General features: G+C 41.8%; 1 protein-coding gene across 4 annotated transcripts in view; it reads left to right on the plus strand.

Annotated features, from left to right (window-relative positions):
* ptprub (protein tyrosine phosphatase receptor type Ub) overlaps positions 1–13,833 on the plus strand; it is a 170,560-nt gene extending 156,727 nt beyond the window's left edge. For all 4 annotated transcript variants that reach the window (XM_084357049.1, XM_084357050.1, XM_084357051.1 and 1 more), the window contains 7 exons: positions 574–709; positions 1,407–1,556; positions 3,847–4,161; positions 6,883–7,008; positions 9,486–9,643; positions 12,030–12,165; positions 12,278–13,833. In XM_084357049.1, coding sequence (XP_084213175.1) covers positions 574–709; positions 1,407–1,556; positions 3,847–4,161; positions 6,883–7,008; positions 9,486–9,643; positions 12,030–12,165; positions 12,278–12,340 — 1,084 coding nt within the window. In that variant the 3' untranslated portion in view covers positions 12,341–13,833. The remainder of the gene's footprint in view (positions 1–573; positions 710–1,406; positions 1,557–3,846; positions 4,162–6,882; positions 7,009–9,485; positions 9,644–12,029; positions 12,166–12,277) is intronic.
* Positions 13,834–14,056: the final 223 nt, after the last annotated feature.

Here is a 14,056-nt window from a genome sequence, read left to right on the forward strand (position 1 = left end):
GTTTTTCATTTTTGGTTCACGGAGGTCGCTTTTATTAATTAGTAGGATATAATATTCTCTTTTGGGAGACCTAAGGACCTTAAGAATAGTCATGCAAACCTAACTCTTATTAATCAAGATTTTGAAAACCATTAGTAGAGGCTCCTTCAATTAATAACGTGTTTTTACCTTTTTTGTACCTTTTTTTTTTGAGTCCATTAATTCAGATTTAAAAAAAGCCTCACAGTCGTGCCAATTAAAGGAAGCACAGCCAAAATATAATGCAGCAAAAATGACAAAACAAGATTTTCAATAATTTCATGCCACACGGCTTATAAGGAAATAGTGTAATAATATTTGCATATTGGCAGTAAGGTAAGTGTGGCCTCGCTTGCTTGTTTGCCCGCTAACGCTAGTGATAGCTGGTTGAATGACCCCTGCCTTGTACGTTTAGCACTTCTCCGTCACTTTTTAAATCGTGAAGTGCTCATAACTTGACATACTCTCGTGTAAACATTTTTACTAACTGAAAAGTGTCTTCATTCAATGCTTTAAGACACGCCTGATTGACGAAACTTGTCCTCTGTGTGGCAGTGTGGGGGCGGGCCGCACCGGCTGCTACATCGTGCTGGATGTCATGTTGGACATGGCCGAGTGTGAAGGCGTGGTGGACATCTACAACTGTGTCAAAACCCTCTGCTCTCGCCGCATCAACATGATCCAGACAGAGGTCAGGTCACCTGCACAGCCAGGACGCTGCTTCACATTCAAACGAAGTCAATTTGTCTCGCACATATTCAGGAGGTTACATCACTGGTCACAATACGGTAACCTCTCTCTCTGCTGGAAAACTTCAGGAGAGTCGGGTTTTAAACATTTGTTTTTCCCTCCTGTTGTTTGGAAATTCAAAGAGCGAGGGGGGGTGTATTATCATGGTACTCCCCCTCTGGGACTTAGGTAAAGGTCATTGCAATAGTTTCAGAGACTCACATTGTCTCGCAGTGTGCTGCGCAGGCACGTGCTGTTCTTTAGATGTGAAGATAATTTACATATTCACCCCTTATTATGTAAATCTGACATTGACTTGGCTGTTTATTACATTTGTAGTTATTTGCAGGAGTGCTCTAATTAAATGCACACCGCATGTGTTTGTTTACTTAGATGTGTTTATTTATTCTCCAACAGCTTTGATACACCTCCAACATTATAGCGCATGTTTAATTCAGAACGAGGCAGGTTATGAGAAAGCTCTTCCATTCTTCATATTGTTTGATTGTTTATTTACATCTACATATGTTCCGGCATCTGTCACAAGCTGCCTCCTTTGTAATGACTGTTTAGGTGTTTGCAGCTGAATGACACGCTCTCCCGCTTGTCAACCGAAACCCACACACAGGACTCACTTGTGTTACCTGTTGTGATTTCAGGAGCAGTACATCTTCATCCACGACGCCATTCTGGAGGCCTGCTTGTGCGGCGAGACGGCCATCTTGGTGAACGAGTTTGCGGTCACCTACAAAGAGATGCTGCGAGTGGATTCTCAGAGTAATTCCTCTCAGCTGCGGGAGGAGTTTCAGGTCAGTGTTTGTGCTGGACGGCAGCGTCGTGACCTCCATCAAGTTCTAAGCACAGTTTAATTTTGTTCTAATATGCAGCCATTAAATCCTGGAACATGCAAACATTGTCAATTACACAGCCCACACACTGTAATTTGCATTTATAATGCAATTCATTAAATATCAACAGAACTCTTTCATTTACCTTAATGGATCCTAGAAGCACTTCTACAACTTCAGTTACTTTTAGTCACAACAATATAATATCAGTTGTACCAGCCAGGACTATTAATACTACAAATTACAGCACGGACATACTTTCATTCTGTTTGCACGTACCTACTTCCTGCTACTACTGTTAGTACTAGTACTAGTAATACCACTACTGTTTTCACTTCTACGTATAATAATGCAGGAGTAATAGTCGTAGTTGCTGATGATTTAAAGGAGCAATTTGTAAGAAATGCTAGTAGCTCAGGTAACCTTGGAGCAGACAGCCTCTGAGACCATAGACACCAGTTTGAAAACAGTGGATAGAGTACAGAGGTCATTTTATAGTGGCCCCGACCAAGACTAGCACTCAGGGGATGAGAAGACACGCTAGACAGAGAGAGAGAGAGAGTCGGGCATCTGCAGAAAAAACAGTGTGTATGGCTGGAATATTTTCACATTGTTGTATTTTTCTGTTTGGAAAGGAAAATTGGTGAAAAAATATCCCCTTTTCTTAAGATTTTGTGGGTTTATTTTGTGTACTTAAAGGTGCAACATGTAGGAATCGGCCTCCTCTCAATCTCATTCTCTTTAATCCATTAAGTAGTGATCTCGCAGCTTGTAACTCTCCCAGTTGAAAGTGTTGGGGCCGTCAGACTTATCGCTTTTTGCCAGTACAAAGGGGTATTATGAGACAGGGCGGGCCGGGGCTAACTGGTTAGCATGCTAACTTCAGCAGACATTTCTGTAACACAGCACACAGACTGTAAACAGACAGTTTCTTCACAATCTGCCAATAATGTTAGTTCATTTGTTGAATTTCGTTGAACTAAAATTCTGGCCATATCTTGCAAATTGATCCTTTTAAAGCTAATGGTTTTCATTGGATGGTGATACAGTCACATGTTCAAGTGACTGTACGAGTATCATATCTGCACGTTTGTGTTGCATGTATACTGTTGTGCACTTGACACCCGCCCATTGAGGTTAAAACAGCCTGTTTGGTAAAACGATACGCTATGAGTGTTTCTCCTCTGTTGTGGAAATGATGTACTTCATAGCACGGACATCAGCAGAGAGTGCTGAGAGGAGCAGACTAATGGACGTGTTTCTTTGTGTGCACGTTGCATGTATGTATCTATAAATGCGTGTCTATTTGCGCAGGATGCTGTTGGCTTCCTTTGGCTTTTTTTGATTCGGCATCACTGTCACTTAAATCCTCTACCTGGTTTGTAGGAATGCGGATCCAGAACATTTTATTAGATGGTGATTAGGAGAGAGGAGAGCCAGCTGTGTTCCCACATGCTTTACCTGCCTCACCCACCTCCCTCTGCTGCAGCAGCCACATTGATTCCAGTTTTAGCATTTCAAAGTGATTCTGAAAAAGACTCACGCTTTGCCTTTAATTTCATACGGTTTTTATCCTTATAGGAATTATGACAGATGCATTGCTCAGAATTAGGGAATGGTACTGTAGGTGCGACACTGTGATTACAAACTGTTGGTTCTTCACAAAGCCAAATGTTACAAGCCTCGCTTTGATCTTGTAAACTTATCCGTCTGACATTGTCGTTGAAAGCCTCTCCGCCGCCCCAATGAGCTCTCTGTTTGCCTTTTACTCTGTCATCCTGCAGAAGGCAAACAGCCAACCGGTAGCACTGAGATCAGCAAGTCACAGATCTATTATTGATGCCCTGTATTAATGATCCAAATATATTTTTTTCACATTGCCTAATGTAATTACGGCCAAATGAACAGAGGGTTCATCAAAGGAAATTAGTATGCGGTATTTCCTTTTGAGATTTAATTTAGACTTCATTATTCAAATATAAACTTCATGGCCTAATATATCGTTTATTCTCTTAAATCGGTTTGTCAACTTGGTGTTCGGAATATTAAAGATGTTTTCATTTTACATTATTATTCTTGGCATCCTCTGCGTCCCGGTCCTCCCTCCTTCCATCTGATTCACTTCTCTTTCCTCCTCCTCCTCCCTAACGTCTTTGACTCCTCTGCTGTGTCTCAGCACTCCTCACGTCTTCCCACCGTTTAAACATCCTCTTCGCTTTCATCTCACCTCTTTTAACATTTCCATTTGCAGACGCTCAACTCTGTGACCCCCCACCTGGATGTGGAAGAGTGCAGCATCGCTTTGTTGCCCAGGAACCGAGAGAAGAACCGCAGCATGGACGTTCTGCCGCCCGATCGCGCCCTGGCCTTCCTGGTTACGACAGAAGGGGAGAGCAACAACTACGTCAACGCTGCTCTCGCTGACAGTTTCCACCGGCAGGCTGCTTTTATTGTGACCCCTCACCCACTGCCGGGCACCACGGCGGACTTTTGGAGGCTGGTCTTTGACTACGGCTGCACGGCCGTGGTCATGCTCAACCAACTCAACCAGTCCAACTCTGCCTGGGTAAGGTCAAAAGTGTTGTATACTGTTTTATTGCCATTGATTTCCTGGAGACTACGAGGAAAGAGAGACGCAGCGAAAATGCTTGAGTTCACTCAAACAAGAGCTGTTTGCTGTACTAGTTTTTACTTTCAGTCTCGAGGTTATCTGAACTTTACTTGAGACTTTTCCTTCACTCTTTCTGTATCTTACTTTGCTCGGGATTAGTTCCTTCATGCCATTTTGCTGGGCTTTGATCCCTGACCACATTGATCTCAAGGCATGACTAGATAACACCCGCCCCAGTTTTTCCTTCCCCTCCTCAAGTTACATCTCTGGAGAATAGGCTCGCTTCACCCTCCAGCCACATCTCAGGGTTCTTTTTGTTGGCGCCCCACTTTTTCTCATCAGCATATGCCTTTCTCTGTGCTACAATATTCCCGGTTCTTTCTTTACCACTTGTAATAATAGCTGTAATAATGAGTGGAAATGTAATACAAGATTCAAGTTCAAGATTCAGTTGAATATACAGTAGAATATGCCATAAATTCATTTTTAAAAGGAGATTTTAAAGCCTTGGCTTTAGCCGGAGCTCCAACTGCAGCACTTGAGCTGGTAAATAAGGACTTAAGGGCTCTACTAGACAATCAGGTGCCATACTGAAGAGGGATTTAAAGGGCGGCAATAGATCCTAAAGTCTATTCTAAGTGTGGGCACAGAAATCTAATTATATCTCATAGTTTTTGTCAGGATTTTGGTACCTAACCGTTCAGGAAATCGAGCCATCCTGAAGTTCTACAGTTAAGACAGATGAACGGGTCATTACATAATGAAGCGTGAATGAAATGTAAGCGTGTAAAATAGTGCGAGTGTCTTAAAGAAAGGAATTATTTAATTCTTCAGATAATTCTCAGGTGGTAGAAACAGAACTTAATAAGCACACAGTTGTAATATGGGGATAAGGGAGCTCAGGCTCTGATCAAATATAACTCCTCATTTTTGAGCAGAAGGAACAACATTCTCTGTCAAAGAGCCAAACGCTGGCACAACTTCACTACAGACGTGTTCAGCCAATAATTAAGATCTCCTCTTTGTTGGACTTAAGCTGAAGACTTTGGCAGACATCCAGTCCTTAATTGCAGATAAACAGTTGTGCGGAGTTGACAACGCTGTTGAATAATTCAGCAGTGCTGGGACAGGTATGACTCGATATCATCGAGATAGTGATGGAAAGAAATTAGAAATGTTATGCCGTCTTATAATGAAGCCGAAGACAACATGGAAAATAGGGAAAAAGATGGGTGTGACTGATTAAAATCAGTATCGTAGTTTTGAGAAAAAAGTCAGAATTGTGAAAAAAAACAAACATCTAACACTTATCGTCTTCTGCAGAGATTAGACTTTCCAGCACAGAGCATTAGGTAACACCAGCTTTCATCAACATATCATTACAAACTGTTACCATGGCTTTCTCAAGTACCTATTCATAATCCTATATTACCTTGTATTCACACCTCTATAATTAATATCTGTATAAATAACGAGAAAATCACCAACGCAGAGACGCTGGAGATAATGGCTTATACGGAATCTAGATTTAGTTTTTTTGGGCATAAATGCAAGATTTACAAGCTTTGCAGAGTCCAAGTTTAAAAATTAACTATGTGAAATATGTATTGCATTGTATCGCAGCCTTGGAAAGCAGGTGCTTTCTCTAAATTGTGAATGTGTTTGTGCAAGGTTTACCTTCAGAATATTGTAAATCACTCCTTAACATTTTTCTTGAATAATGACCCTCTGGTGGAGAAATAATTGTGTATTGAGTATCAGTAGTAGCAGTGGCACGGCTGGTTCCTATATTATTCTGTCTGCCTCCATGCACCTCTTGCACAGTATTTCATTGAGTATCCTTTCAAAATATTTTAATCAAAATCAGTACACCACTAATATGACCTTTGAGACCATGGCCGGCTCTCTAAGTGTAGAACAATGTCAACGAGTTATCTTAATCTTGAAGTTTGATGTGCCCATGAAATGTGAGGTCTCTGAGCTGGCCTTTCTTTGTACCACCCCGTGTAGTCTGGTAATAAAGAAAAAAAGCAGAAAAGAAATTGTAGGTAGCCCTGTTCAATTCCACTTTTCATCCACTGCCTTTAAATGTTTTTTCATCCCGTTTCTTCCAGTGCGATGCAGTTCCTTCTCGGTCTCGCCTGAAAATTGAGTTATCGCCACTTTAAGTTGTTCATTGCGAGATCTTGTTATGAACTCTGTTATAGAGTTCAATCGTGGCACTGGAGTAGTCTGTCTCCCTATTGTTGCAATCTCTCAAAGCACATTACATCTCTCGCACCCCACGTTGCTTCGCTCCCCTTATTAACACCAGTTTGGCAGCGTAAGGCCTCCAGTTCTTTGTCGGCACACGCTAACACCACTTGTGTCATTCCTGTTATAGTGTTATACTTGTGTGGCTGCGTGTCTTCAGCTGTATTCTGTTCTTTTAATTACAGCCTGTACGCAGACCCCCCACTGCACACACACACGCACACACACACGCACACTTGCTTGATTTCATCATTCCAACTTTTTAAAGTTTCTTTTGCTTTGATAATCCAAAGCAAGAGCAAAGGCAGTTTTTTGGCCACAGCTACTGAAGATTACGTGAGTACTGTATGTGCCACATTAAATCGCTGATAAACAACCCCCCCTCCTCCCTTTCTCTCTCTCTGATCTCCCCTCCACATGTAGCCGTGTGTGCAGTACTGGCCGGAGCCTGGTTTACAGCAGTACGGGCCCATGGAAGTGGAGTTTCTGTCCATGTCAGCAGACGAGGATGTAATTACGCGTCTGTTTCGGGTCAAGAACGTAACGAGGGTGAGTCACTGCGTTTCCAAAAAAAGCCAGCACAGAACATGTTGTTCCACTCCAAATGATAACTTGAACTCATTAGAAATGCATTAGCTGTTGGTAGCTCACTGGTAAATTCAGATGTGACATTTTACCTACAGTACATTTGGAGATGCCAGCTGTAATGTGCATCTAAAAAACCAACACAAGTCCTCAAAGTCAGACTTCTACATACTCGGCTGTAAAAAATACTGCGTACCTGAAACCTTCAAGTGATGATTAGAAAACTCTAAACTGTGAAACTTCTTGTGCAGTATGTGCCCAAACTCAAAGGCTTAAAGGTGCACTGCGTAGTTTTGGGGAAGAAATTTTAGTCAGAAATGAAAGATCTTCATTGACGATTTTTTTTTTTATGTCTAAACAAAGTAAATAAACAAACTCTCTTCATTTTCCTGACTGGATAGACTGAATATACAAACTGACCTCAAAGGACAACACAATTTAACACTGTTTTACTTTGTTTATATGTGGCGGACCCTGCCACCTTTCTAGATTGAAAGTGTTCTTGGGACCTTATTCTCCTCTGAGAACAGCTTGTTGATTCAGTTATGGAAGAAATATTTTCTGAGTTTGTGTTATTAAAAATTAAACATTAAAAAATTCAGTCATCAAAAACATATCCAATGTGAGATCTCATGGCTTCCGGAGACTTTGATTGTGCCATGATGACGAGTTGTGTGGAGCCATTTTATGTTTTTTCAGTTGTTTTATTATTATTATAATTTTTTTAACGTTTTAAAACAAGTCCCCGTTTACTCGTGTTGTTTATGAGAATGCTGATTTGTTGTGAATCTCCAGAAATCTTTTGCAAACTACAGAAGTTGAGAGTGAATAGATAACGACTGAATTTTCAGTTTTGGGTGAACTTATCCTTTAAACCTTCACAGTGTGTGCCTCTGTGTCGTTATCTGTCTATATTGCTTTCTCACACATACACAGCAGCATTTCTCATGGGTCGGAGGAGGTTGTCAAATAAATACACTCTAAAATAAATACACTGTAAAGTGTAGCCTGGAGATTTGTATGAAGCACAACGACAGATCAGGAAGAAACGTATTCATAGGCTGTATCATACATATTACAAAGGAACTTGTTTTGATGTTCAGCAGTCCATAAAATTCAACCGGAGCCACCAGTGTTCTCATGAGAGTCATACATATAATAAGAACTGTCTATGGAAAAACATGCAAGAGAAAACCATTGACATGCATGCAACAGAGGTCAGTCTCTCCCTTTTTCAATTTCTTCTTGTCATTATCTAGATAGGCGTCTTCCCACTCTTAGGCGCCCGTTGGCATACTAAAGAGGGTCCCCTCCCTTTCATCATCATAATGCATGCCATATTTTCAGTTGCAGGATCCGGTTTTTCAGGCTTGCAAAGCAGACTCACTTTGGATACGTTCGCAAACCTTGTCACAGACATAAAAAAGAAAAAAAAGCACCTGGCGTGTGGAGAATTAGGAAGACCTCGCGAAACATGTCATGGTAGAGGGAGCACAGGGGATCCGAGCGTGGGCTTTTTCCTCAACTTTTTGTGCATATGTATGAATCATTTTGACTTCACACGCCTCGTCATGTTGATTGTGTGTGTGCGCAGGTACGGTTTTAGCGCGGGGAATTTGCATAAGCGCATGCAAGCATTCCGCTCAGGATCTCTGTCAACCAATTATTAAAGGAATCTGCATGCAAGTCGTTTCCCCGCCGCCATTAGAAACAGCGCGACAGGCAGCACCCAGAACTTCCTTTCTTGATTGGCATCCTCCCCTCCCCCGTAGACTGCCCTTGTCATTCCCCTCTCTACCTCCGGCACCTTTTTTTCTACTTGGTGCGCACCACTGTCAAGGAGAGGGCAACTTAACCCGGCATGAGAGGAATCAAATCACACAGAAATAACACACACCTCTCCCTCTCTCTCTGGCCCTTTCTCAGTGAATTAGTGTGTGCGTTTCCTATGCGTGACAATGATATACAAGGGGAGGGAGTAAAAGTCAAAGGAAGTGCATTGTAAGCATATGTATGTCTGGGTGTGAGAGCAGTAAGGAAAAAAGTACATTGTGTAAATCCCACCTCCGCTGAGCCAATTCCTCCTTGCATCGTTGGTGTCTTTGCCAGCCCAATTTGCATGACTTACAGTTCTCCACTGGTCCTTAAGTATTAGGTGAGATTCTACAGCACAAGGTTATGAACACACAGGGACCTCTCTTACACACAGCGCGGGCCCCACTTACACCTGCAAACCCATATATCTCAAAGTCAGTCTGCTGAGTGAGCACAGCTGAGAGTGCCAGCACACTGCCGGGGGAGTACTCAAACACGGGTGTTAACTGGCACGCGCAGAATACTGAAACAACCAGAAAAATTGACGCACGCACATGCTCACCCACACACTACAGTACAGTACGCTCAGGCTGCATGTGTTTAATGTTTTTCTGTTGCATCCGAAGCTCCAAGAGGGCCAGCTGGTGGTGTGTCAGTTCCAGTTCCTGCGCTGGTCGGCGTATCGAGATGTTCCCGACTCCAAGAAGGCTTTCCTCAACCTGCTGGCGCAAGTGCACAAGTGGCAGAGGGAGTGTGGGGAAGGACGCACTGTTGTCCACTGCCTGTGAGTAATCTGTGAGCAACACGCATCGTGTACTGTAAGTGAATAGAAAAGGAGACGAGGCGGAGCCGCATTCACTCTCCCTCTGAAAAGGTCTTAGTGAATTGGTGCTGTTGAAGAGTGGCATTCAAACCAAAAGCTTGTTCACAGAGTGGAGTATCATGCAAACCTGTCCGTTCAACACAGTAAATCATGGGGAGACTTGTCATGTCTCGTCTTCACGGTGTTTTGCCCGGTTTTGACGCAATAAGATGCAGTGCAAACTATTTTCCACGGTAGCGTTCTGTAATGTAGAAAATCAAATTGCGGTGTAATGTGCTGTGCCGCGCTGTAGTGCAGCGTGCGGTGTATACGCTCCTCTGTTGTCCTAAGCCCTCGGAGCGCACGCCCGCTGATGAATATGAATGGCTCCGTCCAGCTCATTGCCAACCCATCACACGTTCATCCCTACCGCCCCCATCCAAAAGCACATCACTCAGCGCTGTCACACAGTGTTACCCACGACAACCAGGAAAGAGATTATGGAGATCAAATCAATTATGGCTTAATACAGAATGCGATGGTTCTCACTACAGTAAATCCAGACTGCCAAAGCACTGACGACGATTGATTACCTTAATATTGCTTGTATACGCTGCGGAGGCTCTCGGTGCCCACCTTCCCTGCGTCTGTCTCAGGAGAGAGGAAGTGGATTGTCCTCCACTAGTTTATTGATATTGCCTTTCATTTATGATGACCAGGACAATATTTCCGAAGAAATGCCACACTGTGCTGTTATTGCTCAATTTTCTTCCCTTACAGCTTTTCCCATGTCGCTATTTTTGTATCTAGATATTGCGTGCGCACGCTGTATCAACTGGATCAGATGTCTGTTTTTCATTAGGTAGCGTGAAGACAAAAACAGGGTTATCAGATTACACATATTCTGCACTGCTTATACCTTATTGTTGTCTCCTAGACCATGTTAAACTTATTAGGCTTACTCCCATCGGAGACAGAGATATACTAGTATATATTGAAATGTACTGTACGTATGCAGTGCACTCTGCTGTCCATGCTTTATGACAGGATCGGGATTGCATCATGCTCCCAGTCAAGGTCGCAACAGGGCAAACGTTTTAATACATTCGAAACTAGCGCTGTCTAAATAAAATGTTAATTTGAAGTGATTATACAGAAACGTGTCAAAAAAATGAAGGTAGATTAATCACACGCTTTAATGCCACTTGACCCCATGCGTCATTCAACATGCAACCATGCACAGTAGCTTTGTAAACATGATGGAGGCACATGACAGTGAATAGAGAAACTACATCCAGATGGAGCTGTTCATATAAAAACCGTTCACACTTCTGTAGTGAGGACGTTTTTCGCGCTACTGGAGTACTTGTCCTTTAGTTGCCTGAAATATCATCTCAAAGTAAAGCACTTCAAAGTGAGCTTGGAGGTCAGACGTATTACAGCCCCTAATGCTACGTGAAAAAAAAATGTCTCGCCAAGCTGCACTCAAACAGGCGTTCAGACACAGACTGAGTAAACCTGTGACAGATTAACCGCCTCAATTGCTAAATGGATGCAATGGACTGCCGGACAATTTTGGCAGTGGAGGATGGAAGTTTATCAGCGGCTTTACAGATTTTGCCCTCCGACACAACTTTTACACCGCTGTCGAGAAATACTGTACAGTTGTGTCCAAAAATATGAAATGATGCTAAAAAAAGTGATATATGCAATTTATTTAGAATAATTATTCACAAAGCATGAAGTTAATTAGATTAATTCTACAACACAAACTTCAAAAACATTTTGAAGTGTACAAATTATGAATAAAAAACATTTAATAAACAAGACGAGTTTATTAAATTAAATTAAATTTAAAAAAGTGCTACTTTGCCTCTGATACAACATCCTCTCACATAGTGCCCGATATCTGATGGGTAACAAGTCACAATTATTACAATTGCAGTAATATAATATACAATATACAATTATATAAACAATAAAATAATATGAATCTGCAAAGTTACTAGTAATGAAATACATCAAATAAATGTAGTGGAGAGGAAGTATAAAGTAGCAGAAAAAGGAAACACTCAAAATAAAATGCCTCAAAATTGTACTTAAGAACATGAATGTTCTGGGAACCATGAATGTCTGTACAAATATATTATATTTTATATTATGGCAGTCAACTGAATATGTATCAGGATTTTCACATGTATCATCTGTACACAAGTGGTTTTGGCTGACTGACTGTCAGCCATCACTCGAGCCACGCTGCCAGCACGGCTAAAGTCAACATAAAAGGATAAAACCTGATTGTAAATGAACTGAAAAAGAAAAGGCATCTACTGAAGATGTTCACTAAAACACATCTTCTCCTCTGCAGTAACGGTGGTGGTCGCAGCGGGTCCTTCTGTGCCTGCAACATCCTCCTTGAGATGATCCAGTACCAGAACATGGTGGACATCTTCTATGCTGTCAAAACTCTACGCAACTGCAAACCCAACATGGTGGAGTCCTTGGTAAGACAGTCTGTGAATAAATAAAACAGTGTGTTTGGAAGATGCAAGACATTTTCTGTTATTATTCTCCTGATCTCACTTTTTAATTTAAGAATATTGTATTTTTCTCCAGGACCAGTATCGATTCTGCTATGACCTTGTCCTGGAGTACTTGGACTGCTTTGATGATAGATAGCAACTAAATGTTTACCAGAGCGGCGGGATCCAATGCGCTGGAGATTCGATTTTAAGGCCACCTAGTGAGCCCTCTACTTTAATGTTTGGACCTGTGGACTTGGCATTGAACGGACTGCAAAGAAAGGAGAGGAAAAAGAAAACCTGGTCATGGTTCTAACTTTTAACCTTTAATGTACAGCTGTGATTTCCTCCTTGTTGGTGATGTTTATCTCTTTTGATATTTTTTGTGCTTTTCTCGGTCCTCTTTGCCTCTGGACTAAGGCTCTTTTGTGCTCAAGGGTTTCTGTAGCAGCAAAACAATATCTGAGCTACAAAATGGACCTGTCTGTTCTGAAGAAAGGTCACCTTGGCTGTGTTTCATCGTTTCATTCAAACAGCGAGGGGGCTGGATGAGATTTCCAGAGTAACAGCAGAATTATCTCAAAGTGGAGGCATTTTCTTCTCTCTTAAGAGCTACATACAACAGCAGTCCACTGTGGTTGTGGCATGACTTATCTACCATACCATAAACTGCCTTATTCTCTGATGATAGGACAGATTTATTCAGACTGAATGAATCTTAAAGGTTTGTCATACTGGTACACAAAAGAGACCTGAAGCATTAGGATAGACCAGCCCAGTGCTCAACTGTATCAATGCAGAAACTGTACAGTAGTGCAACGTGTTGTATTTTGCCATAATGTTTGTGCTGGATTACCATGTGTGCTACAGGTGGGCGTTCCCAGGGACCACAGCACTGGGCCTGGTGCCACCGTGGGAGATTCCTGTCTCATTATTGTCACAGTGCCAATCCCATTGACTGACTTGAATCCTCTCTTTACTTTGTTCTACTGCTTCATCTTGATATATGCCTACAAACATACAGTATGTACTGCATCAGCTAATGCTCTCGCTCCAAAGTGATTGTTTGTATTTTATACCCAGCGGGAAGGAAAACGGAGCAGGGGGGGGGGGGACTGTAAGAAATGTACTGACATGCCATAGTGGTGGTGTGAAAAGTGATGTTTCATTAATGCTGTGGTGTCTAAAGCAGTGCTGCGTTACAGGTTTGAGTCTATTATTCTGTTGTCTGAGGCATTTGGTTGTACTGTGAACCGTCGAAGCGAGCTAAACCAGTTTGGATTTTATCATAAAACCCTTTCAGGTAGGGGGTTCATTTCCACAATTTTGAAATGGATATTAGTTGTTGTTCCTAGTGGTGTCAAATAAATAAATGAATATAAATAAAAAGGGGCATTAACATTGTGCAGAGGGGGTCACTGCTCACCACTGAACATATAGGTACACATTGGTGGACGATCTTGAAATAAATATTTTAAAGGGGCAATACGTAGATCTGGAGAGGAAATTCAAAGTCAGAATTGTAATATTTACAATATTAATTACGTTATTATACAAACTCTATACATAACTGGATAAACAAGCTGTTCACAGAGGAAAATAAGGTCCCCAGAACACTGTTTGAAGCTAGAAAGGTGGCAGGGTCCGCCACATATAAACAAAGTGAAACAGTATGAAACTGTGTTGTCCTTTAAGGTCAGTGTGTCTATTCTGTCATGAAAACAAAGAGAGTTCATTATTTAAGATCTTTCTCTGCTGATTCAAATTTCTTCCCCAAAGCTACATAGTGCAGCTTTAAACAGGAGGAAAGGAAGAACCAGTTGCCCACAGACCCTGATGTTTAGCTATCACTGACTTGATGGACAAACAGAAT

The sequence above is a fragment of the Pagrus pagrus genome (assembly GCF_965226575.1).
Source record: "Pagrus pagrus genome assembly, chromosome: 7".
In the NCBI taxonomy this organism is placed as follows: Eukaryota; Metazoa; Chordata; class Actinopteri; order Spariformes; family Sparidae; genus Pagrus; species Pagrus pagrus.